This window comes from Leptonychotes weddellii, chromosome 11 (genome assembly GCF_054177405.1).
Source record: "Leptonychotes weddellii isolate Sample4059 chromosome 11, ASM5417740v2, whole genome shotgun sequence".
Classification (NCBI taxonomy): Eukaryota; Metazoa; Chordata; class Mammalia; order Carnivora; family Phocidae; genus Leptonychotes; species Leptonychotes weddellii.
This window is the reverse complement of record NC_138379.1, coordinates 3,999,622-4,022,536: the sequence shown is the minus strand read 5'-3', so window position 1 is coordinate 4,022,536 and position 22,915 is coordinate 3,999,622. Positions and strand designations below refer to the sequence as shown.

The 22,915-nt window shown below is 42.8% G+C and overlaps 1 protein-coding gene across 18 annotated transcripts in view; it reads left to right on the top strand.

Moving 5' to 3' along the window:
- PPP6R3 (protein phosphatase 6 regulatory subunit 3) overlaps window positions 1-22,915 on the top strand; it is a 141,744-nt gene that overhangs the window by 44,708 nt on the left and 74,121 nt on the right. For 17 of the 18 annotated variants that reach the window (XM_081797649.1, XM_081797648.1, XM_081797646.1 and 14 more), the window contains 2 exons: window positions 2,404-2,555; window positions 21,491-21,723. In XM_081797649.1, coding sequence (XP_081653775.1) covers window positions 21,497-21,723 — 227 coding nt within the window. In that variant the 5' untranslated portion in view covers window positions 2,404-2,555; window positions 21,491-21,496. The remainder of the gene's footprint in view (window positions 1-2,403; window positions 2,556-21,490; window positions 21,724-22,915) is intronic. The other variant, XM_081797635.1, reaches the window with a different exon arrangement.

Sequence of the window (22,915 nt, the reverse complement as noted above, 5' to 3'; positions counted from 1 at the left end):
CCGTTGCGAGTCCAGGGGAAGGCTTAGTGGAAGTTTCTTGTACTCCTCTTGGAGCTGTTCAGCAAATTTGTGATGAAAAATGAAAAAAAAAATAGTAGTTTTTAAAAGTGGTAGATTGGAGGCTCCCATCATGGGAGGGGCTCATTGGCTATGAACTTTCCAGCACAGTGACTAGCAGTGCTTCTTTGGTTGGGAAGTCCCCAGTTGTCAGTATTTTCAGGTTCTTTTTTCTCAAGGTCAGTTAGCTCACTCTGAAGACATTCTTGTTTTCAGCCTGGCTGGGAATGTCAGAGCCCAGTAGGAGAATCTGGCTGGAGCTGGGGTGGGCAGTGGGGTGTGCCTGTTTCTCAGCATTTTTTCTGCAGTTCACCCAGTCCCTCTGTCGTCGGGGTGGCAGACTTCCCCAGCTGTGCCGGCTGGGCTCTCCCAGTGCAGAGGCCCGCTTTCACGGCTCGCCGTCCTGTCTTCAGTCGGGCCGGCAGGGGTGGGAGAGGGTGAGGATATTTAGGGATCTAAGTGTTCAGTGAATAACTTTTTCAGCCAGTACTCCTTTTGCTCCCTTCCAGCACCTTTCCAATTTTGTTGCCTTCTCCTGCCTTGTGGATTGTGTCTGTAAAAACAACGCAAAACAACCCAAATAGTCTTTTTACGTAGATCTAGAGGCATTTCAGTGTGTATTCAATATACACTCTTTACTCAGTAGTCCCACTACTGCATTCAGACACTGTTCCATTCTGTTTTCCATTGTTTGGTGTTGTTTCTCATATTCTCACACTTTAGAATTACCATATTTCTTACCATCAGTATTATAGACCCACTCTTTTCCCTTATTAATCTAAGTGAAAAAGAGTATGAGCAATTATAGAGAGTCCCTATTCCAGAAAAGTGGATTAAGTCTCAGCATACTTGTTACTATTTAGTAAGTACCCAGGTTCATAATGCTGTGAGTACATTTAATAACTGTTTTTTCTTTTTGCTTCCCTGGATGGGAGTGTGCGGCATGGTGAGGCAGGCAGTTGGTCCAACTCTGCTGGGAGCCTGTGACCTGCCTACAAGTGGGGGCAGTGGGTGGTCTTGGCAACTAGAAGAAACAATTGCAGATCATCTTTGAGGGTCCTACAACCACTCAAATTTAAATGCTAAATTGTGTGTGTGTGTGCACAAGTGTGCATTTTGTGGAACATGTAAATTCATCAGATTCTTAAAAGGATCTGGAACCCCGAGCACACGGAACGGTTGGAATGGGGCTAGAATTACCTGCAGCATTTAGTGATGGGTCTGAGGGCTCTGGCAGCACACGGTGGTGGCACGTGGTTTCTTGTCATTTAAAGCAAAAATTTAAATGATCAATTACACTTTTTCAAGTGTATGTTCAGAAAGCATTTGGTACAGTGTTTAGAATTAAATCATCTTTTCTTAACCTGGGTTTGTTACTGTTTTGGTTGATTCATTTTATTCTTTTAACAAGCATTCGGCATTGTTTCTATTTATTACCTTATTTGACGGAAAACACTGACTTCAGCGTAGTGAGTTTTATGGAAGAAATGCATCCAGTGAACAGCATATGTTTTGAGATGCCTTGTAGACTGCATTCTTACAGGATTTCTAATTAGCATATTGTCTATAGTTTGAGACTTTTTTTGCAATGTTATCAGTGAAGTGCCTTGGAAGATGGTTTATAGTCCTTTCAAAATGTGTAGCGTTTGATTAATTGACTCATTAGAGACAGAATTTGGCTATGGTTAGTACTTCAGTGACCTCAATATTCTGCTTACATTTCCTGGTGAAAGTTTTGGTATTTAGAGGTATTACATGGGGCTACTTGGCTACTTTTCAAATTTGATTTAGTATTTTTTTTTTTTTTTAAAGATTTTTACTTATTTATTTGAGACAGAGAGAGAGAGCACATGAGAGGGGGGAGGGTCAGAGGGAGAAGCAGGCTCCCTGCTGAGCAGGGAGCCCGATGCGGGACTCGATCCAGGGACTCCAGGATCATGACCTGAGCCGAAGGCAGTCGCTTAACCAACTGAGCCACCCAGGCGCCCTGATTTAGTATTTTAAAGTATGGTGCCATTACAGTCAGCTCTGTGTGGGATAAGAATATCATTGATGTTTTTATAAGATAAAGACAAGAATATGTATGTTTTTCTTATTCACTGATCGTGCCATTATGGTGTCTCTATTTCTGGGTTATTATTTAGTGTAGGATAAAAGCTGAGGTAGAGGATGACCGTGCCTTTCTTTCCTCTTTTCACATGGAAAAAATTTCAGTTAACTAGAACTTTTCAATCTTCTGAGGTGCAGTTCTATGTGAATCAGGACCCTCAACCCGTATCTTTAATGGCAGCTGTCATCAGACCAAAACAGAACATGCTGTTAACATATGCTCTTTTTTCTTTATAGGAGAGCTTCTGTTTTGCTTCCACATCCTACTTTACTCCAGCTAATCTGCTAATGCAGTGAATTGGAAGACAACTGTTACCAGGATAACCTGTAATGGGCAAGGAGCCACAGAGAAGAAAACATTTCTTTTAATTTTTAAACTTGGTTGAAAGGTAAGACCATTAAGAGTATCAGGAGTTTCATCAAGGAAAGCAATGTTCTGTTGTGAGACCCTGGAGTCTAGGTCGACCAGGGCTAGACCAGGTACAGTATGGTTCTGGGGCACTGTGGTATTTTTAGGAAATTAAATAACAGCCTCTGTAGTTTGCTCTGGCATGTTTTGGAATCTGCATCACCCAATCTGTGGGATTCCTCATTTCCTAGGGGGGTTGATCTGGGTCCCAAGGATAGCCAGGCCTAGCAAGCTGAAGGAGCACACAGAGAAAGGCTGCTCATGGAGACTTAGGTGCTGCTTCGAGGTCACCTAAAAGTGCATGTGTGCACAGGCGTGTGAGAGAGATAGAGCTTGAGATTGTTTTGTTTTTGTTTTACACCAGCTAAAGGCCATCTCTGGCTTTTAGCCAACCATCTGACTCCTTTCGAGTCCTAATTGCTATCATTTTAGACCTCTTCACTGAAACTTTCTCTTGAAGACCAGAGGTTGACTTTACATATTTGACAGTTGGTACTTCAGAAAGTGGCCCAATCGGGTCTTTGGGGGACAGGACACATTTTTAATCCATCTTCATCTGCTCCATTGTGTGTTGAGGAGAAGGTGGGCATAAACCACTTAATAATCATCTATGGTTCAGGCTTCATTATCTCAGGAGATACTCTAGTTATGGTGCTGTAGCAGGTCTCTGCTTCTCATCCCAGGGCAATTTTTCCTTCAGCCCCTCATGAATGACTCTCCTCCACCTTCGGACCTTCCGGCCTCCCTTTGTGCTTACAGAGTGAAGCTTTACCTCCTGGGGCCTTTTTTTTCTTTTTTGGTCCCGCCATTGTTCCTTCTCTTTCCAGGGCTACATTCTAACCCTGTGGGTAAAGCCTCTTCCATTTCCCACCTGCCTGGCTGTGTGGAGAATTCAGCCCAAGTCGAGGGTTTAGGTTTGAGAAGGTCAGGACCATGTACTTAGAACTGTGGTCTGACCATCAGGCCCACTGATAATAAAGAAGGCAGTTTATGATGCACATGAACTGTTACTTTGCCTTTTTCATCAGTCGGTTTAGAGCTGAGGGTGACAGGACCCACAGAGACCTCCAGCTTTAATTCAGCTGATTATCTTAGAGATTGGACATCTTTTTTATGTTTATTGGAGTGTTGTCTGTAAATTGTAACTTACCCACTTTTCTATTGTGACACTAGAGTTCAAAGAATGATTTTTAAAGCTGTTTCTATAATGCCACACATAGCCTATAAAAAATTGAGATATATAAAACATGTGAGTTTCAGGTGTACAACATAGTGATTCTACATTTGTTATATATTTTGAAATGATCACCACAGTAGGTCAAGTCGATACTCATCATCACATAGTTACATTTTTTTCTTGTAGTGGGAACTTTTTTTTTTTAAAGAGGAAGTGGGGAGGGGCAAAGGGAGAGGGAGAGAGAGAATCTTAAGCAGGTTCCATGCCCAGTGTAGAGCCTGACATGGGGCTTGATATCATAACCCTGAGATGCTGACCTGAGCCAAAATCAAGAGTCAGGGGCATCTGGGTGTCTCAGTCAGTTCAGCACCCGCCTCTTGGTTTCACCTTGGATCATGATCTCGGGGTTGTGGGATTGAGCGCTGTATGGGGCTCCACGCTCAGCGGGAGGTCTGCTTGGGATTCTCCTCCTCCTCCTCCCACTCCCTCTGTTGTCGTTGGTTGGGGGCGTCCCCCCCCCCCCCCCGCTGCCAGCTCACATGCATGCCTGCACACACACACTCTCTCTCAAATAAATAAATAAAATCTTGTTGTTTTTTTTTAAAAACAAAATCAAGAGTCAGATGCTTACCCGACTAAGCCACCCAGGCGCCCCTGTAATGGGAACTTTTAAGATCTCTCATAGTAACTTTCAAATATATAATTCAGTATTATTATTAACTATAGTCACAATGCTGTACATTACATTTCCTTTTTTTTAAGATTTTGTTTATTTATTTGAGAGAGAGAGCACAATCAGGGGGAGCAGCAGAGGCAGAAGCAGAAGCAGGCTCCATGCTGAGCAGGGAGCCTGGCATAGGGCTCAATCCCAGGACCTTGAGATCATGACCTGAGCCAAAGGCAGACACTTAACGGACTGAGCCACCCAGGTGCCCCTGTACGTTACATTTCATGACTTATTTTATAACTTGAAGTCTGTACCTTTTGACCCCCTTCACCCATTTTGTCCACCCTCCATCGTAGGGTTTTATTACTATTCTGTGTATTTGATTCCCCTTTTACTAGGGCTCAGCTCTTTTTCTACCTTTTTTGTCACACCTTTCTGTATTGTTCCAGTTCCTCTGTGGCCACAACTTTGTGAACTCTTAGATTCTATCTCATTAAATTATTTTAGGATTATTTTTTCTCTTTGAATAGATTTAAGTATTCCAGGAGCAAGGAGTTTTGACTTCTACTTTATATCTTTTTTTTTTAAGATTTTATTTATTTATTTGACAGAGAAAGCACAAGTGGGGGAAGGGGCAGAAGGAGAGGGAGAAGCAGGCTCCCCGCTGAGCAAGGATCCCGACGCAGGACTCAGTCCCAGGACCCTGGGATCATGACTTGAGCCAAAGGCAGACGCTTAACCAACTGAGCCACCCAAGCACCCCCTACTTTATATCTTTAGTACTTTTTACATAATAGGTATCATTAATTGTTTAGCGGTAGAGCTAAAACCTCAGAGACATTTTTCAGGATAACATTTTTAGGACTTCTCCCTTTCTTTCTCTCTCTCTCTCTCTTTTAATTTTATTTTGTTTTTCTTTGCTGAAGAAGACTCTTAGCTGTGGCAAATTATAGAACAGTTCCTTACCATTAGCTGTATTCCTCCTGTTTCTTTTTTGACTTCCTCTGCTCATCAGATGGTGTCTGATGCCGGGTGAACTCTTAAGAAGTTACCCATTAGTCTCCAGGAGTCCTAGAATCAGTGGAGAAGGATTCCCGAAGAGGAGCAGCATTTTAAATATAGGGTCCTTTAGACCAGAGGTTGTCAAGGCCCAGATAGGAAATATTTTAGGTTTTGCAGACCAAGAAGCAAAAAAGAGGATATTATATAGGTATTTATATAACAAGAGAGCAAATATTCACAGATTTTATTGATGAAATTAAAAATATAAAAAATACTTGAATTCAGTATTCTGTAATACAGATCTGCTAATGAGAAGAATGGAATTCTTTTTCTAGGGGGATAACATTTCACCTAAATGGTGTTCATAGCCAGAGTTCCCCCTCTCAAATTCTGTTACAAATGTTCATCTAATCTACTAATGCTGATCTGTAATGAGATTTTACGTATTTCATCTTTGAAAATGTCTTTTTACACAGATAGGTGCTGCCACATTCTAGTATCAGTCTACAAGCATCTATATTCATCACTTGGAAGGCATTTATAGAATTCTTTTAGATTCTTCTCTTGGTGTTTGCCTTTTAGTGGGTCATTACATTGTAGATTAATTACTTCCAGTTGACGGTTAGGAAAATCCTCATTTGTATAGCTGTATGGATTTTGCAATAGGAAAATTTCCTTTACATTTGCATTAAAAATGCTTTTTAACGGTAGTTTGAGCTCAGAAAATGTGCCCACTGCAAATTTGTATGGGAACAGAGATCTCACTTCAATTTTAAGTTCTGATAGCATGGGAAGTGTATGAAGCAGCTTGAATTTATTATCCTAACAAAGTTAGTATTGAAATGACCTTACCACAGCAGAAGGTTTGCAGATCAGTGCTGGTTAGCCTTGCAGTTTTAGGTTGAATTCACTAAGAAACATCAAGACGTCAGCAAGGACCAATTTCCAGAGCCATTCAGTGTTCAGTAGTCGTGGTTGAGGGTTGTTCCTCTCATTCAGAAAAATTTCAGTCTTGGCCCTGGGCTCAGAAAGTTCCCAAAACATTAACCCTTGATAAGCCATTACGTAGCTTGCGTAAGAGAGTAAATAAAGTTCACTGTTGATATTACTGGTTCAGTAACACATGAGGAATTTAAAAAACCTTTCGAAGGAGCTGCTGATGAAAATAAAAAGAACCATAAGCTTTGAACAGTACATTTTCACAAGTTTTGTAAAGTTGTCCCATTAAGCCGTTTTTTGCTCTACACATAATTTTACCACCATCAGCTGTAACATGTCACAGCGGACTCTCCTGCACGGCTGTAGTGACTTCATCTTCACTCCGCGTCTCTGAAAACACTCGGCCTGTGGCTGTTTGATGCGGGCTATTCATAAAGGCTCGTTTGTCATCATTTCAAATGCCTCGAACACCAGCTGAGCTGCATCGGCCGTGTCTGTGAACTCCTCAAGAATCCAAGGGAAAATTCACTGGCTTCCTCGGCGCTTGGCTAACAAGCTACTTGGAGACCAGCTTGGCTTGAAGTTTCATTTTCATCTTTTATTTCTGTGAAGAAGTTCTCCTGTTAGGAGATGATCCAATGAAAATGTTTAAATGTTTCTGATGCGAGCGTGCCTGTGAGTCGGGAGTACTGTGGCCACTGCGTGGTGTGGAGGTGGGCATGTGTGGTGCGGTCTCCCAGCCCTGGTGCGTGTGCTTGCGTGGGGACACGGCACCTTGCCGTCTCCTTCCGTGACACAAGCGTCCCCACCCCGCTGGGTCTTACAAGCACAACAGTCCAGTTTTTCTTTTCTTGTTTTGACATGTTGGGGATCCAGGGATAATAATACAATAAAATGTCGCGGTTCGACACGTGGCCCTCAAGGCACCGTGGAGTTAACGACTGTGTCATTGTGATCCGGAAGGCGTCCAGCAGAGCAGCAGCGCAGAGTGATGAGTGCGCCACCACATGTGGTTTCTGTCACCCTCAGCTCTGCTTTCGTCGTGTGACAGCCACCAGAGACTGGATGTAAATGTATGGTGTGGCTGTGTTTCAGGAGAACTCTTTGAATTTCAAAGAATTTTCACAAGTCATGGAATATCTTTCTTCTGACCCCCCCCCCCCCGTTAAAAATACGAAGATCATTCTTTGCTCAGGGGCTGTATAAAAATAGGTGGCAGACCAGATTTGACAACTTCATTACTGTACCCCCAGGTGTCCCAGGGTTCTGGAGTTGGCTCACATGCCTATGGTAGAAAGAATGGGGTGAAAAAAAGGACCTAAATGTGAAGAGGTACCATTGTGGTTTTTGCTGTCGGTTGGTTGATTGGCTTGTTCTCTTTGCTTTTTTGTACACAGATTCTTAAGTGTATGCACCTACTTCCTATCTTTCCATATGACTGGGCAGGTTAGCTAATCTTTCACAATATCTTGATTTCAGACTGAGTCTACGTTTGTAGAGCCCTTATTAAGTGTGCCAGGGATTGAACTAAGTGCTCTTCTATTTTCTTTCCTTTCATAATATCTTACCATACTTGGCTACATAGTTTATGTAGGTGCATAGTTGAAAAAGCCAAACAGTACCACAAGATTTACAGCAAAAAATAACAATCATCTGCTCCATCTTTCCTATCCTTTGTCATCCTCATCCCTTAATTAATTACTAGGGGCCACTACCTTTATCTCTTAGTTTTATATTTACTTCCTTCAGTGTTTGAGTTGTGTGCCTATAGGTAGCTGTTTCTAATCTAGCTGACTTCTGACAATGAAGGTGAAGGTTTAGCTTTTACATATGCATAGCTTCTTTCCCTCCCCCATCTTCCAACATAGTTAAAGCACAACTTTGGTTAAAATCAGTATAAAAGTATGTATATTTTGGTGAATTATTCCCTAGGTCTCTGACTTAATTAGTAAAATTCTTCACAGCATGGTCACATTCATCTGGCACATAGATCTCCTGTGTGGACACATCCTTTTCAGAGCCCTCTGCCTCATGCATGCCTCATTCCGGGCAGATTCCTCTTGACTTTCTGTGTAGTAGCAGGTGTCCCCCCTTACTTTTCTTCTGAGAGTTGTCTTTGCTTCTCAATGTGTGGGATCCCTAGTTCCATGTATTCCATGCCTTCCTCTCATGGCTTATTGCCATGCTTTTTTTTTTTTTAAGATTTTATTTTTAAGTACTTTCTACTCCCAACTTGGGGCTTAAACCCACAACCCTGAGCTCGAGAGTTGAGTGTTCAACTGACTGAGCCAGCCAGGTGCCCCTGCTGGCTTATTGCAGTACTTTGGTGGAGCCCATTTTCTCGTAGCTTTTTGAGAAAGTGTGAATAAATCTTTCTGACCTTCCATGTCTGAAAATGCTCTTTTCTAGAATTGCTGTTGAGGAAGCTGATATTCTGATTTTCAGTCCTTTCTTGAGTATTTTTTCCTCACTAGAAAAGTTGAGATACTGTCTTTATCTCTGATACTATGGAATTTCACACTGTACCTTAGAGGTCTGTTCCCCGACTCACTGTGATAGGATGTGTATGTTCTAGAGGGGAGAGTCTTATTCTGTACACTCAGAGGAAAAAAGGTTTTTTTGTTTTTGTTTTTTTTTTTTGATGAGGCAGGTGGTTGTGGATTGTCATATGTTCTTCTAAAACTTATGTTACTTGGATGTTGGACTTTCTGAATTATTTCTCTATTTTCTGTCTTTTCCTACATTTTTGGGCATTTTTCTTTTTCTCTGTCCTTTATTGCTGTCTTGCTTGAGTTGCCAGAGGAGTAGAGAATTATGTTTACCCAGTAAACATCTGGAAGGTTGTATAATCCTTTCATTTTCCTGTTGAGGCTCCACATCTGCCCAGATGAAGCCATGCCTTTTATATCAAATGGACTTGAGAAGAGATTTATAAAACAGCACAGCGATCATTTTAGGATTGCCTTCCTTTCCTGAAGGATACTCTCAGAGAAGATCATCCAGGCTTTGGCCAAAGTTCTTCCAGCCTCAGGGCTTACAGTATTCATGGCCATAACCTTTAGCCTGATCTTTAACGAGTTCCTGCTTCTGCTCACACGTAATCTGTATTTTTCACTCGCTGGCTCTCCTTTTGTGTTTGGAGCTACACATGGTATTATTAAGAGCTGTAAAATACGCACAGCTAGTTATTTTATCCCCCAAGTGATGAGGCCTTTTGCCTGGTCATCTCTCTAGGTGCCATGTGGTGGGCAGTCTCTTCCTCCTCCCCAGAACAGGGTGTGGTGTTGCCTGGCAAAGGGTGATCTATCCCGGAAGGCTACCATGGGATTAGATCTTCCGTGGTCCTAGACAGGATTCATCTGTGACTTTATTCTGAGGTTGCTTTGCTTATTAGTCACATCATAATATGACTTCATGTTGAGGTCTTTGGACCTGCTTCTTTCTACACTGTAGCAGCTTGTTCTAGCTCAGGCCTCAGTTCTGCCACTGCTCTCCTCGTGGGGCCACCCCCTATAGCTACAGACTTAAAAACTGTTCTGTGCTGTGCCAGGTAACTGCTGCCCCTCTTTGTTTGTTTGTCTTTTTGTAGTTTTATGGTTTTATGAACACAAATACAACGTGCACGTGAGCTGTCTATTCATTTTGTTAACTGCGCAGCCTGGCATTGGGATTGGTGACTCTGATGGCCAGCTGGGCTGCTTTTGTACAGTGGCTTTGTGGTTCTTGGAGGAGACATTGTGAGCAATCTCTGCACAGTGAGATTTGTGTCACATCAGCAGCACTTCAAGCTCCTTGACGTGGACTAGGAACTTCTGGAAGCCGCTAGGCTGCGTGTGCTTTGTCTTCTTGTTGCTCCTGTAACCAGTGTTGGGCATCAAAAGCTGGTCCTTGACTCTTCTGTACACCCTGCTGTCAGTGCCTCTGGGTTTCTGCCAGTTGCACTTAATTTTGACATATCAGTCTGATTGGTGCCGGATGAACTTACTGGTCCTCTTTTTAATGATCTTGGGCTTCCCCAGAGGTCTGAGGGCAGCTGTGATGCTGCATAGAAGGTGGTGACCTTCACAGGCAGCATTGGGGAAGAGAGCAACCTCTTGCTGTCCAGTAATATGTTGCTGCTCTCTAATGTTTGACTCTGATTTGTTGACTCTTCTACCTGGTTTCAGAGATTCGGAGAATCCTGGGGCTTGAGATGGAAAATGCTGTTAGATCCCATAAGAATTCTCTGATGTGACTTTGATACTATCTCTTACCCTTGCTTGTTTGCATGCGCGTGTGTGCTCGCTCTCTCTCTCTTTCTCTCTCTCTCTCTCTCTCTCTCTCTCTCTCTCACACACACACACACACACACACACACACACACAGCACCTAGATGCAGCTGGGTTTTCCTTGCCTTCATTCCTTTGATCTCTAACAAGGCTTCTGGCAAGAACTTGGTTACCATTGTGTCCCCCTCATTACTTGTCTTTTTTCTTCCCAACCCCTCAGTCTCGCTTTGAAAAGACCCACAAAACTTGTTCTTAGTAAAATATTATGCTTTACATATTTTTGGACTGAAGTTTTTGAAATTGTGGAAATTATGCGTAGAAGTTCATGTACATTTGAGTTTTAATAATGACAGTTTGTACAGGAACACAGTACTTGCTTTAAGGCAGACCAGGTGACAGAAGTAAGACTGGATTTTCCTTGGTTGCCAGTTGGCTTTTTTATTGTAAAGGTGAAGTGGGTGATGAGACTGCAGCTGCAGCATGCTCCCTGCCCATAGCATCTGGGTGCTGGATTGGGAGTTAGCTCCAGTGTGGGGGTGACGTTTGCTTTCTGAGGGCTGTGTATTTCCCAGGCAGCTCAGAATTCCAAAGGCAAGCCGTAAATTTTTGTCATCTGATACCACACAGTATAGCCAGGATTGAAGAAAAATGAAAATTGGGCTTTGAAGAGACAGAATCATGGTTGATGTTGGAGGAGGAATGGTAGTTTAGTGGGAAATCTCTCGGGATACCTTGGTTTTCGGAGATGGGTTGCTCCCTTTTTAGGCTTCTCTCTGTCTGGTACATCCATTGCATTGTGGACAGTCCGTATGTAAAGTACACATCAGACCTTGCTGCTCACTTGCCCTGTCTTCCTGACTCCACAGCTTATGTCTTGGTGTATTGCCAGTTCCTGCTCTGTCCTACCTTCATGCCTTGTCTTTAGCACCCCTGCCTGCCCCATATTTCAGTCACCCCCAAACACTTGGCCATGCCCAGAACAGGTTAGACCTCTCCCTCTCTTGGCCTTTGTAGAACTCCAGCCTCTGTTGAAAGTGTACCTGCCACGGCTTAAATGTCATCTCCTCTATGTCGCTTTCCTCTGCTTATGCTCAGGATTGTTTCTTTCCATATGTTATTAAAATATGTTGCTTCCTTTTTACTGTAGATACTTTACAGGACGTTTATCTCAGTTAAAACTCACTGGTTCTGTCTCTCTGCTTCTGCAGCGAGCCCATGCTGCTCTGTACTGTATATTCTTGCAGGGCCCTTTGAGACCAGGTCTTGACGCCTAAGCTTATCCTTGCGCCTTCTGAACGACTCTTCTTGTTATGAGGGCCTTCTCCCTGCTATGAATTTCCTGAAGTTACTGGAAACTTCTGTCTTGTTCTCTGTACTTGCAGGCCTATGTCTACTGGCCTGGAATTCTTTTTGCTATAACATCACCTATTGAACCCTACCTGTATTTTGGGCCTTGTGTATAGGAAATCTTTCTGGTCACGATCCCCTCTGTTGAGCTCCCTTTCTACGGAACAAGCTTGGAGTTGATAACCTTTCATTCTGTTTTCTTTTTTTTCCAGTTTTATTGTATTTTTCATGCGGTAGGGAGCATTTATCGTATTATTCCTGTATTAAAGTACCTGCTGATTAATATAACACATACTAAATGGAATTGACTTCTTTATTTATTACTCTCAAGGAAAAGCTGAAATACCAAATAAATTACAAAGTAAAACTGAAAACGATTCTGGAATATATGGGAGGTAGAAATGTGATTGCTTTTGACATACTCTTTGGAAGAAGAAGCAGTTGCAAAAGCAAATACAAAGAAACTGGCTCAGAGTTTGTGTGGCCTTTCCTCTAAAAAAATACGTATCTCTAATAGGCACGCTGATCTTTAGTCAGCCTTTGGGTGGGGGCTGGGGAAGGGCACCTGTAGGAAATGGAGAAGCAGCTGCTGGGTGGACCCATTCCAGTCCTTTGTGATCTTTTCCCTTGGTACTGAGTGAGAGCTGCCCTCAGAGTCCAGCTGTTACTCTTTGTGTTCCATGTTTTTGCCTCTTCATGTAAAAGTTAGAATGTTTGCCTAGGCATTCGGCTTTGCTGTGAGGAGGAAGTTTATCGTTAATACAGCACAGAAGTGACCTCCCTTCAGAGTGACACTACATGCTCCTATTTAGAGGTCCTTTGCTCCCTGGCCCCTTCTTGTGGCATGCAGCTTTCAGTGTACTAAATGAGCAACCACCCACCCTTCTTGAGCCCAGCACTTCCCCATTTGGGTCTTGTGAGACGCTGCCCAACCAAGTTCCCCGAATACCTGCATCCAAGCCCAGGGGTGTGCTGGATGCTGACGCCCACTCCAGGTGTCTGGATGCTGGCGGGACAGTATGTGCAGCCTTTCAGCAGCTCCATTTGCCCAGTACATCCTGTTCCCAGGTTGCTTGTAAGCTTGACTAGAGGTATGGAGTAACTATGTCTGCTGCTCCTGGAATAAGTAAGTTGTTTCCAATCTAAATGGGGGCCGTGAAGGTTCAGTTTACTCCAAGATGATGGGGAGTCTCCTGGCCTTTTTTTTTTTTAATTGATGAAACATTGTTTCCCAATGTATTTGAGTGACCTAGGCATTTTTTTCTTTATATTTTTTAAAAGATTTATTTACACATTTTAGAGAGGGGGGAGAGGGAGAGAGAATTTTCAAGTAGACTCCTGGCTGAGCACAGAGCCCAATGCGGGGTACATTCCACGACCTGTGAGATCATGAACTGAGCTTAAAAGCAAGAGCCAGACACCCAACCAACTGAGCCACCCAAAATATTTTTGAGTTACCTTAGAAAATGAAATTCCCAGAGACCTGCGCCTGTTTTACAATTCGGTTTACAATTTGGCAGGGTATATCGATACCAGGAGTGAGCCACTTGTGGCCCTCCTGATTGTAGCCCTTCATTGTTTCAAGGTGAAGGATGGGAAGACTTCCCTTTTATTCCTACAAATATTTCTATATATTAGAGGCTAAAAAACAGTTCTAGTTTTCTTGTGATCTACTTTTTTAAGTTGAAGACTGTACAAGTTACTTTATATATGTAAGAATAAACATGATTTCTTGTGTATGTTTACCTTAGAAGAAAGGGAAAACGTGGCCCATAATCTGTCCTCACCAACCCCCACATTGGCCCTGTGTGGAAAAGGTGGTTAACTGTTGACTTTGGCTGTGGAAGGAGATTGGGGGGAGGGTGGTTATTTTAGTACCAAGGGAGAAACTTTGAATCATAATTGTAGTAATATATAATTAGAACTGTCTTGTCCAGTACAGCAACCACTGGCCACATATGACTCTGAAGCATAAAATGTGGCTGGCCCAACTTGAGATGTGCTCTAAGTGTAAAATACACCCAGATTTTGAAGACTGTACCAAAAGAATTACATGTTGAAATAATAATGTTTGGATGTATAAGGTTAAATAAAATATACTATTAACATTAACGTAGCCAGTTTCTTTTACTTTTTTGATGTGGCTGCTGGAAAATTTAAACTTGGGGCACCTGGGTGGCTCAATCGTTAAGCATCTGCCTTTGGCTCAGGTCATGATCCCGGAGTCCTGGGACTGAGCCCCGCATTGGGCTCCCTGTTCAGCAGAGAGCCTGCTTCTCCCTCTCCCACTCCCCCTGCTTGTATTTCCTCTCTCGCTGTGTCTCTCTCTGTCAAATAAATAAAGTCTTTAAAAAAAAAAAAAATTAAACTTACACGTGTCTCTCATTGTGGCTCGTGTGCTGGTTCTTTTGGGCAGGGCTATGTTAGCCGGTAGGCGGAGCCCTCTCTGTTTCAGCAGTGGGGAGCCAGGGGCCTTCAGAGGAGTGCACCCCCTGAGGTGCACGGGGGTCTGAACTCCCACGGTATGTGCTAGTACACCTTTGTTTGAGATCATGAAAAATCTATTACGAATATTCCCTTCGTCACACACGTAAATAGAAAAAATATGAAAAATTAACATTTAGTGTGTAGATTAAGTCTTCTCCTTTGTGTTGTCTTGGACGTCAGCTGCTCCTTCTCCCGTTGTAGCTTGTACTCCGTATATTGAGGGGACTGCAGCTATGAAACTGGAAGAGCTGACGTTAGCAAATATTCACTTAGGCCATGGGATCTTGGTGATTCCAGTGGGGCCAGTGATGACAGGGTGTGGACAGGCTGTCTTCATGCATGTGGTCTCAGGGCCCCATGCCCAGAAGTGTTTGCTTTCATGCTCAGCTGTTCTTCATAAGCTCAGAAATGCTTAATAATCTTGGAATCTGTTTTTGAATCTTTGAATATTTTGCCCTGGGCCCAGCCAGCCCTGCGTGCAGGTGTTCCACGGTTAACAGTAGTGTGTGGTGGGCCTTTTATGGAGTAGAGCTTCTCCTTCTGGGATAGAACATTGCTAACTTTAGGCACAGTTCTTAGGAATAGGAGAGTTTGAGTTAAATTCATTTAACACTCTCCTTTGTTGTTCCCTCAGTTTGCTTCTGTCATTTGTAGGCAGGACAATCAGCAGTTTCTCCCTTCAGAGTGCTACTAGTTTATCTTTCACGGTGTTTGTCCTGTCATTTTGTCTGGGCTCCTGTTAGAAAGATGCAGTATGTTACATTCTTTATCTGTTACAGTGAACAAAAACCCTCTAATACCAGCTTGTCCACAGGGAGTTTCTGAAATAAATAACATAGTCACATATTTGCATCATAGGCTTTTCTCTGTTTCTCCTGGTTATGTAATTATTTGGAATATGCTTTATTGCAATTTGTTGCATCTGATCAACAATAGTTTAAACCCAGGGCAGCAGTAGCAGCAGCATCTGGGAACTTGCTAGAGACAGAATTTCCGGCCTGATCCCTGGTTTGCTGCATCTGAATTTGTGACTGTGTTTTAACAAGACCCCTAGGTGTTCCCTATGCCCAGGAACATTTGGGAGCACTGGTTTAAACCTCCCACGCTTGTGGGGGGGGGCATGCTTATTGCACAAGCGCTTCCTGTTGTCGCGGTGCCTGGGTGGTCCAGCTCCCGTCCCAGGCCATTCCCAGCGACTCCTCACAACCAGTTTGTGTGGTGAGGATACTGAGATTTAGAGAGGTAAAGTCACTTTCCAACGCTTCGGGGCCGGCCAGTAGTGGAGCCGGCCTGGGAATCCAGGTCTGCTTAGATGCCTAAAGTCCTCACAGGCTGGGGAGGAAATGCTGTTGATTTGATGAAAGCAAGTGGTTGTAGGTGGTTTACTTATACCACAGTTGGGCCCCTATTGAATATACCATGCTGGCGGCACCCTGGAAAATTCTTCGGAGGGTCTGATGTTCTCCTACCTTTTACAGAGAATTTAACCACATGACTGTACTAGTTCCTGTGTCACCGACACGGTGGCACCTTGTCTCCCAGAAGCAAAGTGTTGCTGCTTAACTGCTTTGAAATAAAGGTACCATGGCCCAGATTTTGCTTCCAAGAAGGAAGGTATTTCAATAATCTTAGAGGAACTTTAATTAAAGTGGTTTATGGATCCTTTGGTCCTGTTTTGTGCATGTAGGATGGTCGTTTTCACCTGTGTGTTGAGTTCTGGGGAGTGCAGAGCACAGTAGAGGCCGTCTGTGGCAAGCTGACAGGTCAACTCCCCTGTGACCCGCCTACCTGACCTTCAGCTCTTTTAGAGAAAACCCTGCTTGCAAGCTACATAATCCAACTTATAAAACAACTCTAAGGGGGCACCTAGGTGGCACAGTTGGTTGGGCATCCGACTCTTGGTTTTGGCTCAGGTCATGATCTCAGGGTCGTGAGATCGAGCCCACGTCGGGCTCTGCACTCAGTGCAGAGTCTGCTTAAGGCTCTCTCTCCCTCCCCCTCTGCTCTTCCCCACCAGTGCAGGCGCATGCGTGCGCTCTCTCTCTCTCTCAAATAGATAAGTAAAAATCTAATAAAAAACCCCAAAACCAAAACCAAACCCAAAGAAACAAAACAACTCTAGGATTTTGAAGAAAGATAGTTTGGTTTCATTTACCATTTTCCTCTTTGTCTTGTTAATAGAAAAGTCTGTGATTTGGTTTACTGTAAGAAATTGCTTCCCCTTTTATCCCTAAATCCTACTCAGGTATAGCTAGGGTATGAATTTTAAAGTGTATTCATATTAACTAAAAATTAGCTGTTGAAGTGCTGGCTCCTTTAGTTTTTCTGAGTATCTTAGTTGTATTTTTGAAAGGGCTCCATTTTCTCACAGGGCCCTGGCTGAACTTTGTAACTGTTCATACCTGGCTTGTTTCTACTTCAAAGGACACAAATAGAAGCTAGGGTAACTAATTTACTGGTGCCATTCATTTCCAGTCAATTTGCTGTTTGGCCAAAAGATAAAATACATAATGTTTGCTTAAGGAGTCTACTGTGGTTTTATTTTATTTTTAAGTTTGTAACGTACCCAGTTTAAAGAAAATGCACTGTGGAAATGTATATTTCAAAGTGTTCTGATGTAAAAAAAATGCTATTCTAATTCAGGATGGTGGAAAATGAAAGGACTTAGGCATTTTTTAAACAGTTGCTAAAAAATTCCTGTTCTTGTGCTTAAATAAGTATAATAAAACAAGAAGTCACAGGCTCCGGGTTTAGAGGAGCTGGCTGGTCAGGTAGAACATACTGCTGGAACACACAGACCAGGTGTGTGATGGCTCATCGTAACACAGCAGGCTCTGAGGTTGGCGGGCAGCTTTCTTCCAGGTGGTGATTTGGGGATATGGAGGCACCTTCCATTTTTTGGCTCTGCCATCCCTGAGAGCCTTTTTTGTCTTGGGCATCCAGTCAGATGCAGAGGAGAGTACATGGAGGTTTTAATAGTTTATGGCACACCTGGGAAGACATTGTCACGTGGCAATACCTACTTGCCCAAGAAGTTGGGAACGTGGTCTTCGTAAACCGCTAGGGAAAGGGGAATGGGTCTCTAGATATCTGGCCCAGCACCGTGTGACCGCACCCTGCTGGGTGGGCTGCGAAGGCCCAGGGTGGACACCCATGTAGTCTCAGAGATAATGGGGGGAAAGATAGAGTTAGTGGGAACCTGATTTCCTCCTGAGCCAGGGATGCTAAACTCCTTCTGTAAAGGACCAGGTAGTAAATATTTCAGGCTCTGTGGGCCACATTTGGTCTCTGTCACACATTCTTCTCTTCCCCTAAAACAACCCTTTAAAAATATCTAAACCATTCTTAGTGTGCAGGCTGTGGGCTGGATTTGGTCTGTGGGCTGCAGTTTGCCAACTCCTGCTCTTATGTCGTCATGGCTAATTATCAGTCTTCTTATAAATCCAGTATTTAAGGGGTTACTGTTATAAGGTTGAAATTTGGGGCGCAGTTTTTACTTGTACTACATCGATGTGATTATATTCTGATCAGTAATTGAGGAGTATGGACTTTATCTAGTTTGTGGACATTTATAGTTTCCACTTGATGGATGTGAGTGTGTATCTTATTTATAACTAGCCAATCCTAAGGTCTTGATAATCAACTTTGCTTTTTTGTAATTGATTTCTTAGTATTTTTCATTATACTTTGCCTTTCTATATGGGATTACAAAAAATAAAGGCATACTACTTTATTTTTTAAAGATTTATTTATTTTAGAGAGAGAGAGAGCATGGGTACAGGGGGAGGGGGCAGGAGGAGGGAAGGAGAGGGACAAGCCGACTGGCGCTGAGTGGAGCTAGATTCCCAGCTGGATCTCACAATGCTGAGATCATGACCTGAACCAAGAGACGTGTAACCCAACTGCACCACCCAGGCACCCTAAAAAAGCATACTACTTTAAATGAGACCTAATTTTTAAAAAAATACTTCAGGCTAAATTTTTAACTGTGTCCAGTTTTCTGAATTCAGGTGGAGAGACCGTTCTGTTAGATTATCAGAAATTTGATTTACAGGCCAAAATAAGCCCAGTCTGACCTGATGTCGGTGGAGCATGGGAAATATTTGAATACACCTGGTAGCTTTTCAGTCAGTGACTTTGCCAAAGTATTTAAAATAAGTAATATGGGGACACCTGGGTGGCTCAGTCAGTTAAGCATCTGCCTTCTGCTCGGGTCATGATCCCAGGGTCTTGGGATGGAGTCCCACATCGGCCTCCCTGCTCAGTGGGGAGCCTGCTTCTCCCTCTGCTGCTTCCCCTGCTTGTGCTCTCTCTCTCTCTCTGACAAATAGATAAATAAAATATTTTTTAAAACGTTAAGAAAATGAATTCTTTTGTCAATTTGTAGACATCCCGGGATGGATGAATTTTGATGGAAATCAAAATTTCCATGATTGACTTTGAAGACAAGGTGTACTGACGTGGATGATGATGTTTTTGGAGTTCAATAAGGTGCTTTTGCTCCTTGAGCTGAACTGGAGCTGCACTGTCTGTCCTGGGTGCCTGCATCTACTCCTAAAAACCGTGCAGGTTGATACATGCGTGGAATCCAAATATAGCCTGTGCCTTGTGTGTTGTGTCTGTGTGTGAACACAGCTGTGCATCCTCGTACACTTCAGTAGCAAGAGGGAGGCAGAGTGGTAGCATGTGCTGTTTTTAGGATTTGCAGTCTTAAACTCCCAGATAAATGAGCCACATTGCTCCAGCAGAAGCGCTGGAGACTGTGCTGACAGCATTACTTTGGAAAGCTCCTTTCTTTCCTCCTTTGGAGTTATCTTTTGCTATCCTTGTGTCTTTTTTTCCCTCCTTGTTTGATGAGGATAAACTGGCATAATAACATCTCTTTTGTTTGTTTGCCATTTTCCACAGTTTTATTACCACCATCTTTTTCCCTAAAGTTCCATTCTTATTAGGGATATATCACCTTTGCCCTTATTTCCTTAGTAACTGCCTTAGAAGTGGAAGCAGATTGCTCTTGTGTTGGAAGGATGTGTTTCTGTCCTTCACCAACAAAAGTGTTACACTCCCAGGGAGCACTCTGCCTGCTCCTGGTCTTGAAGGCCAGAGGCCTAGCATGTGGGTGGTTGCTGACCATGCTGGGAGTTGTGACCCTGCTTTTTTAGCGTGTTCTAGGTCTTGTGTACATAATTAGTGGCCTGATCGTTCAGAGGAGAGAGATGGCTGTGCCTTGTACTCGTGTCCTCCATTGAGCTTTGTGGCGGACAGTTCCACTTACAGGTGCCTCCAGAGTGAGGCGTTGCCAGTCCGGTTTAGGTGAACTGTCACAGTAGCTTCATTCCTAACTGTGTCTTCCTGCTGCTGCTGACTGGATGTGAGTATATGGCCATATGTATCTTTTGAAACATTGAAAGCTTTTTTTGAAGCAGGGACAACTTTTATAACACCATATTTCATAATCTTACCTAAAACGTGTTCTCTTAAGGAGTCCTTTTTTGTTAAGATTCCTTAAAACTTTGCTTATATTTCAGACTGTGTTGATTATATACGTAATAGTGAAGTCAGGTGAAGTGCATATACTTCTACAGGCTCTTGAGTGACCTGCCGTGCACACATCTTTCTTCTTCTATTCCTGGATTGATCAGTATGACTGGCTGTATACATAACATTTGTCCTCCATGATGTCTGATTTTTAAAATATTTTTTGAACAGATGTTCATGAAAATACTAAATCAGGGTATATTCCTACCTGATCTAATATGGGTGATTTAGCAAAAATAAATCCTTCTCAAAATGTATGTGTGCTATACATAGGTTATGACCTTTGCAGCTTCCTTCCTTCTACCTAAGCTCTTCCAACACAGGATTTTACATGAGCACATGTGGATTTTAACATGTTTTTTGGTGATAACGGTAACAGGAGCCGCTATCCTGGGTGGATAGTAAAGCTGCAGTTGATCTGTAGGTTTGGGGGTTACATGAAGTCAGAAGGTGTCTTACCAAACCCTGTGTCAGGGGTTCTGCAGTGAGCATCTTTGACAGATAGGAGTGACTTGTGAATAGTCCTGTCCCTAATCAGGACTTTTGTTTGATGCTGTCATCTTGTCATGTGTTGCTCAAAAGTGGCGTTTGAAAATGTCTTGTCATGGCAGCTGCAGATGACGTAGTGACTCCTGTGCTTCCTGTTGCCGGTTGTGACCGGTCAGGACCCTCTTTAACTGTAACTTGAAGAAAACAAACTTCCTGTCCTCACTGGTTGAGGAAGGGTGGGAGGAAGAGAAGGAAAGAATATATATATGTGGCCCTGTTAATGTCCATTGCTTTTCCTGATAACTGAGGATATTGGTTTCCCTCATTCGTCAAGAACTAGGTTCCACTTGTTTAGTTTCTTTATTAAGAATGGCACAGATTTTATCATTTTATGACTTTCGGCTGTGAAACTGCTCTCAGTGGCTGAAAATGCTAGTGTAATTCTTTAGTATTCTGAAGAATGCTAGATACTTAGGTCACAGTGCTTGTCATTTGTTGCTTGAAGATATAACTTCTGCGTAAGAATGTTCTTCAACTGTAAGAAAGGGTTTTCTTTCTTCCTTTCCCAGCATTAAATTCTTTTTTTTTTTTTTTTTTTTTTTTTAAGTATTGGGGCTCAAACTCATGGCTGTGAGATCAAGACCTGAGCCGAGATCAAGAGTCGGACACTTACCCGACTAAGCCACTCAGGTGCCCCTCCCAGCGTTAAATTCTTAACAAAGTGTGGATGGGTTAATATTGTAGGTTAAAATCAACCCAAGTTTAAGCATTCTTTCAGCATTTTTAAGTCAAAATTTTTTGTTACCAATAAAATTATTTTCTGAGAAGGAAAAATCCTGCCGATTTTACTTACTTAGAAAGTATTTTATAGGTTCAATATGACACTTATTTTACTTATGTGACTCAAGTTGGCATTTTAGATTGTAAAACTCAATTAAAATTTGAAAAATTAATATGTGAAGTTGAAATTTTATTTGAAATACTCTCTGCGTTTTGTTTAGACCAGCATGTTTTGGAAATTTGATCTTCATTCATCATCCCACATAGACACACTTCTAGAAAGAGAAGATGTAACACTGAAGGAGTTAATGGATGAGGAAGATGTTTTACAGGAATGTAAAGCTCAGAACCGCAAACTTATAGAGTTTCTGTTAAAAGCAGAATGTCTCGAAGATTTAGTCTCATTCATTATAGAAGAACCACCTCAAGACATGGATGAAAAGATCAGATACAAGTAAGAAAATTCAATCTTCTCTTTAGGGTGGGACTGAAGTGAAGTGGGGGTAGAATATTATTCTTGTTGTCCGGCAATTCCCCAGGGCTGTTGTAGACCATTTAGAATGTCAAGATGGTCAAGGGTGACAGACTCAGTGGAGCATTTAATCCGTTCTAGAACCGAGTCCAGTGAAATCACAGGGTTTTTAAAATGAGTGTTCTAAATTGCAGTCAGGAGGCTTTGTGGAAGGGCAAAGTGCTTTATAAACAGTGAAGAAGTTTCTGAAAATAGACGATTCAAGTAAGTATTTTCTCTTCTTTGCAAATAGGAAGGTAGAAATTATGTGACTGCCCCAGATCACATGGCACATCTAAGCCAGAGCTTGGGTTATGAAGACTGTTACTGGTACAAGAAATTCTGACTTTTGTTAAGATAAGGGAATGGGTCTTGGGGAACATCAGTGGAGCTAAATTGAAGTAGCTAGCCCCTTGGATCACTGTAGCAGGTTTACGTCCTCCCCACTAGTTTGCTCTGCTCAGAGCAGAGAAGTAGTGCCCAGCGGGCCCTTCATGACCGTCTCTTCCGACACTTGGACTGCACATGCCTGGAAACCCTTTGTGAGCACTCCACGTGCATGCAAAGTATTGGGGTTTCAGTGAACTCTCTTCCCGTATCCAACTCTGTTTGAAGTATTTGACTCTTTCCCTCCTCCCCAGAAAATCGGACAGATTCAGGAACAAAAAGTCATTGATTATTCATTAAACAAACTTAATGGAATAGGAAGAATTAAGGCTTTTGGTAGATTATTCTTTGCCCTTTCTTCCCCAGTATCTTCCTCTTTTCAGATATCTTTTTATTTCTTTGTGGGGAGAATTTTGCTGCCAAAGAAATAAAACTTATTAATGCTTTCAGGTTCCTGGTGGCTTGGACTGTCAAGGAGGTGAGGTTATGTTCTCTGCTGGCCATTAAGATTGGCAGGTAGCATTAGCCTCCACTCAGTTCAGTGCCCTGAAAAAGAAGAGGAAAGGAATTTGGCAGCAGGAAGACTAGTGTACTCCCAACCCCCAGAAGACAGATACTTTGCTGTTTTGCAGTTCCCTTCCCAGTGAACCAGGACGTGTGGGTGCGACTTCTCGTGGGGCTCATCCTGGTAGGAGCCGATGTGCTGTGGGCTTTGCATCCAGCCCACCTGAAGGGGTATCGCACTCCC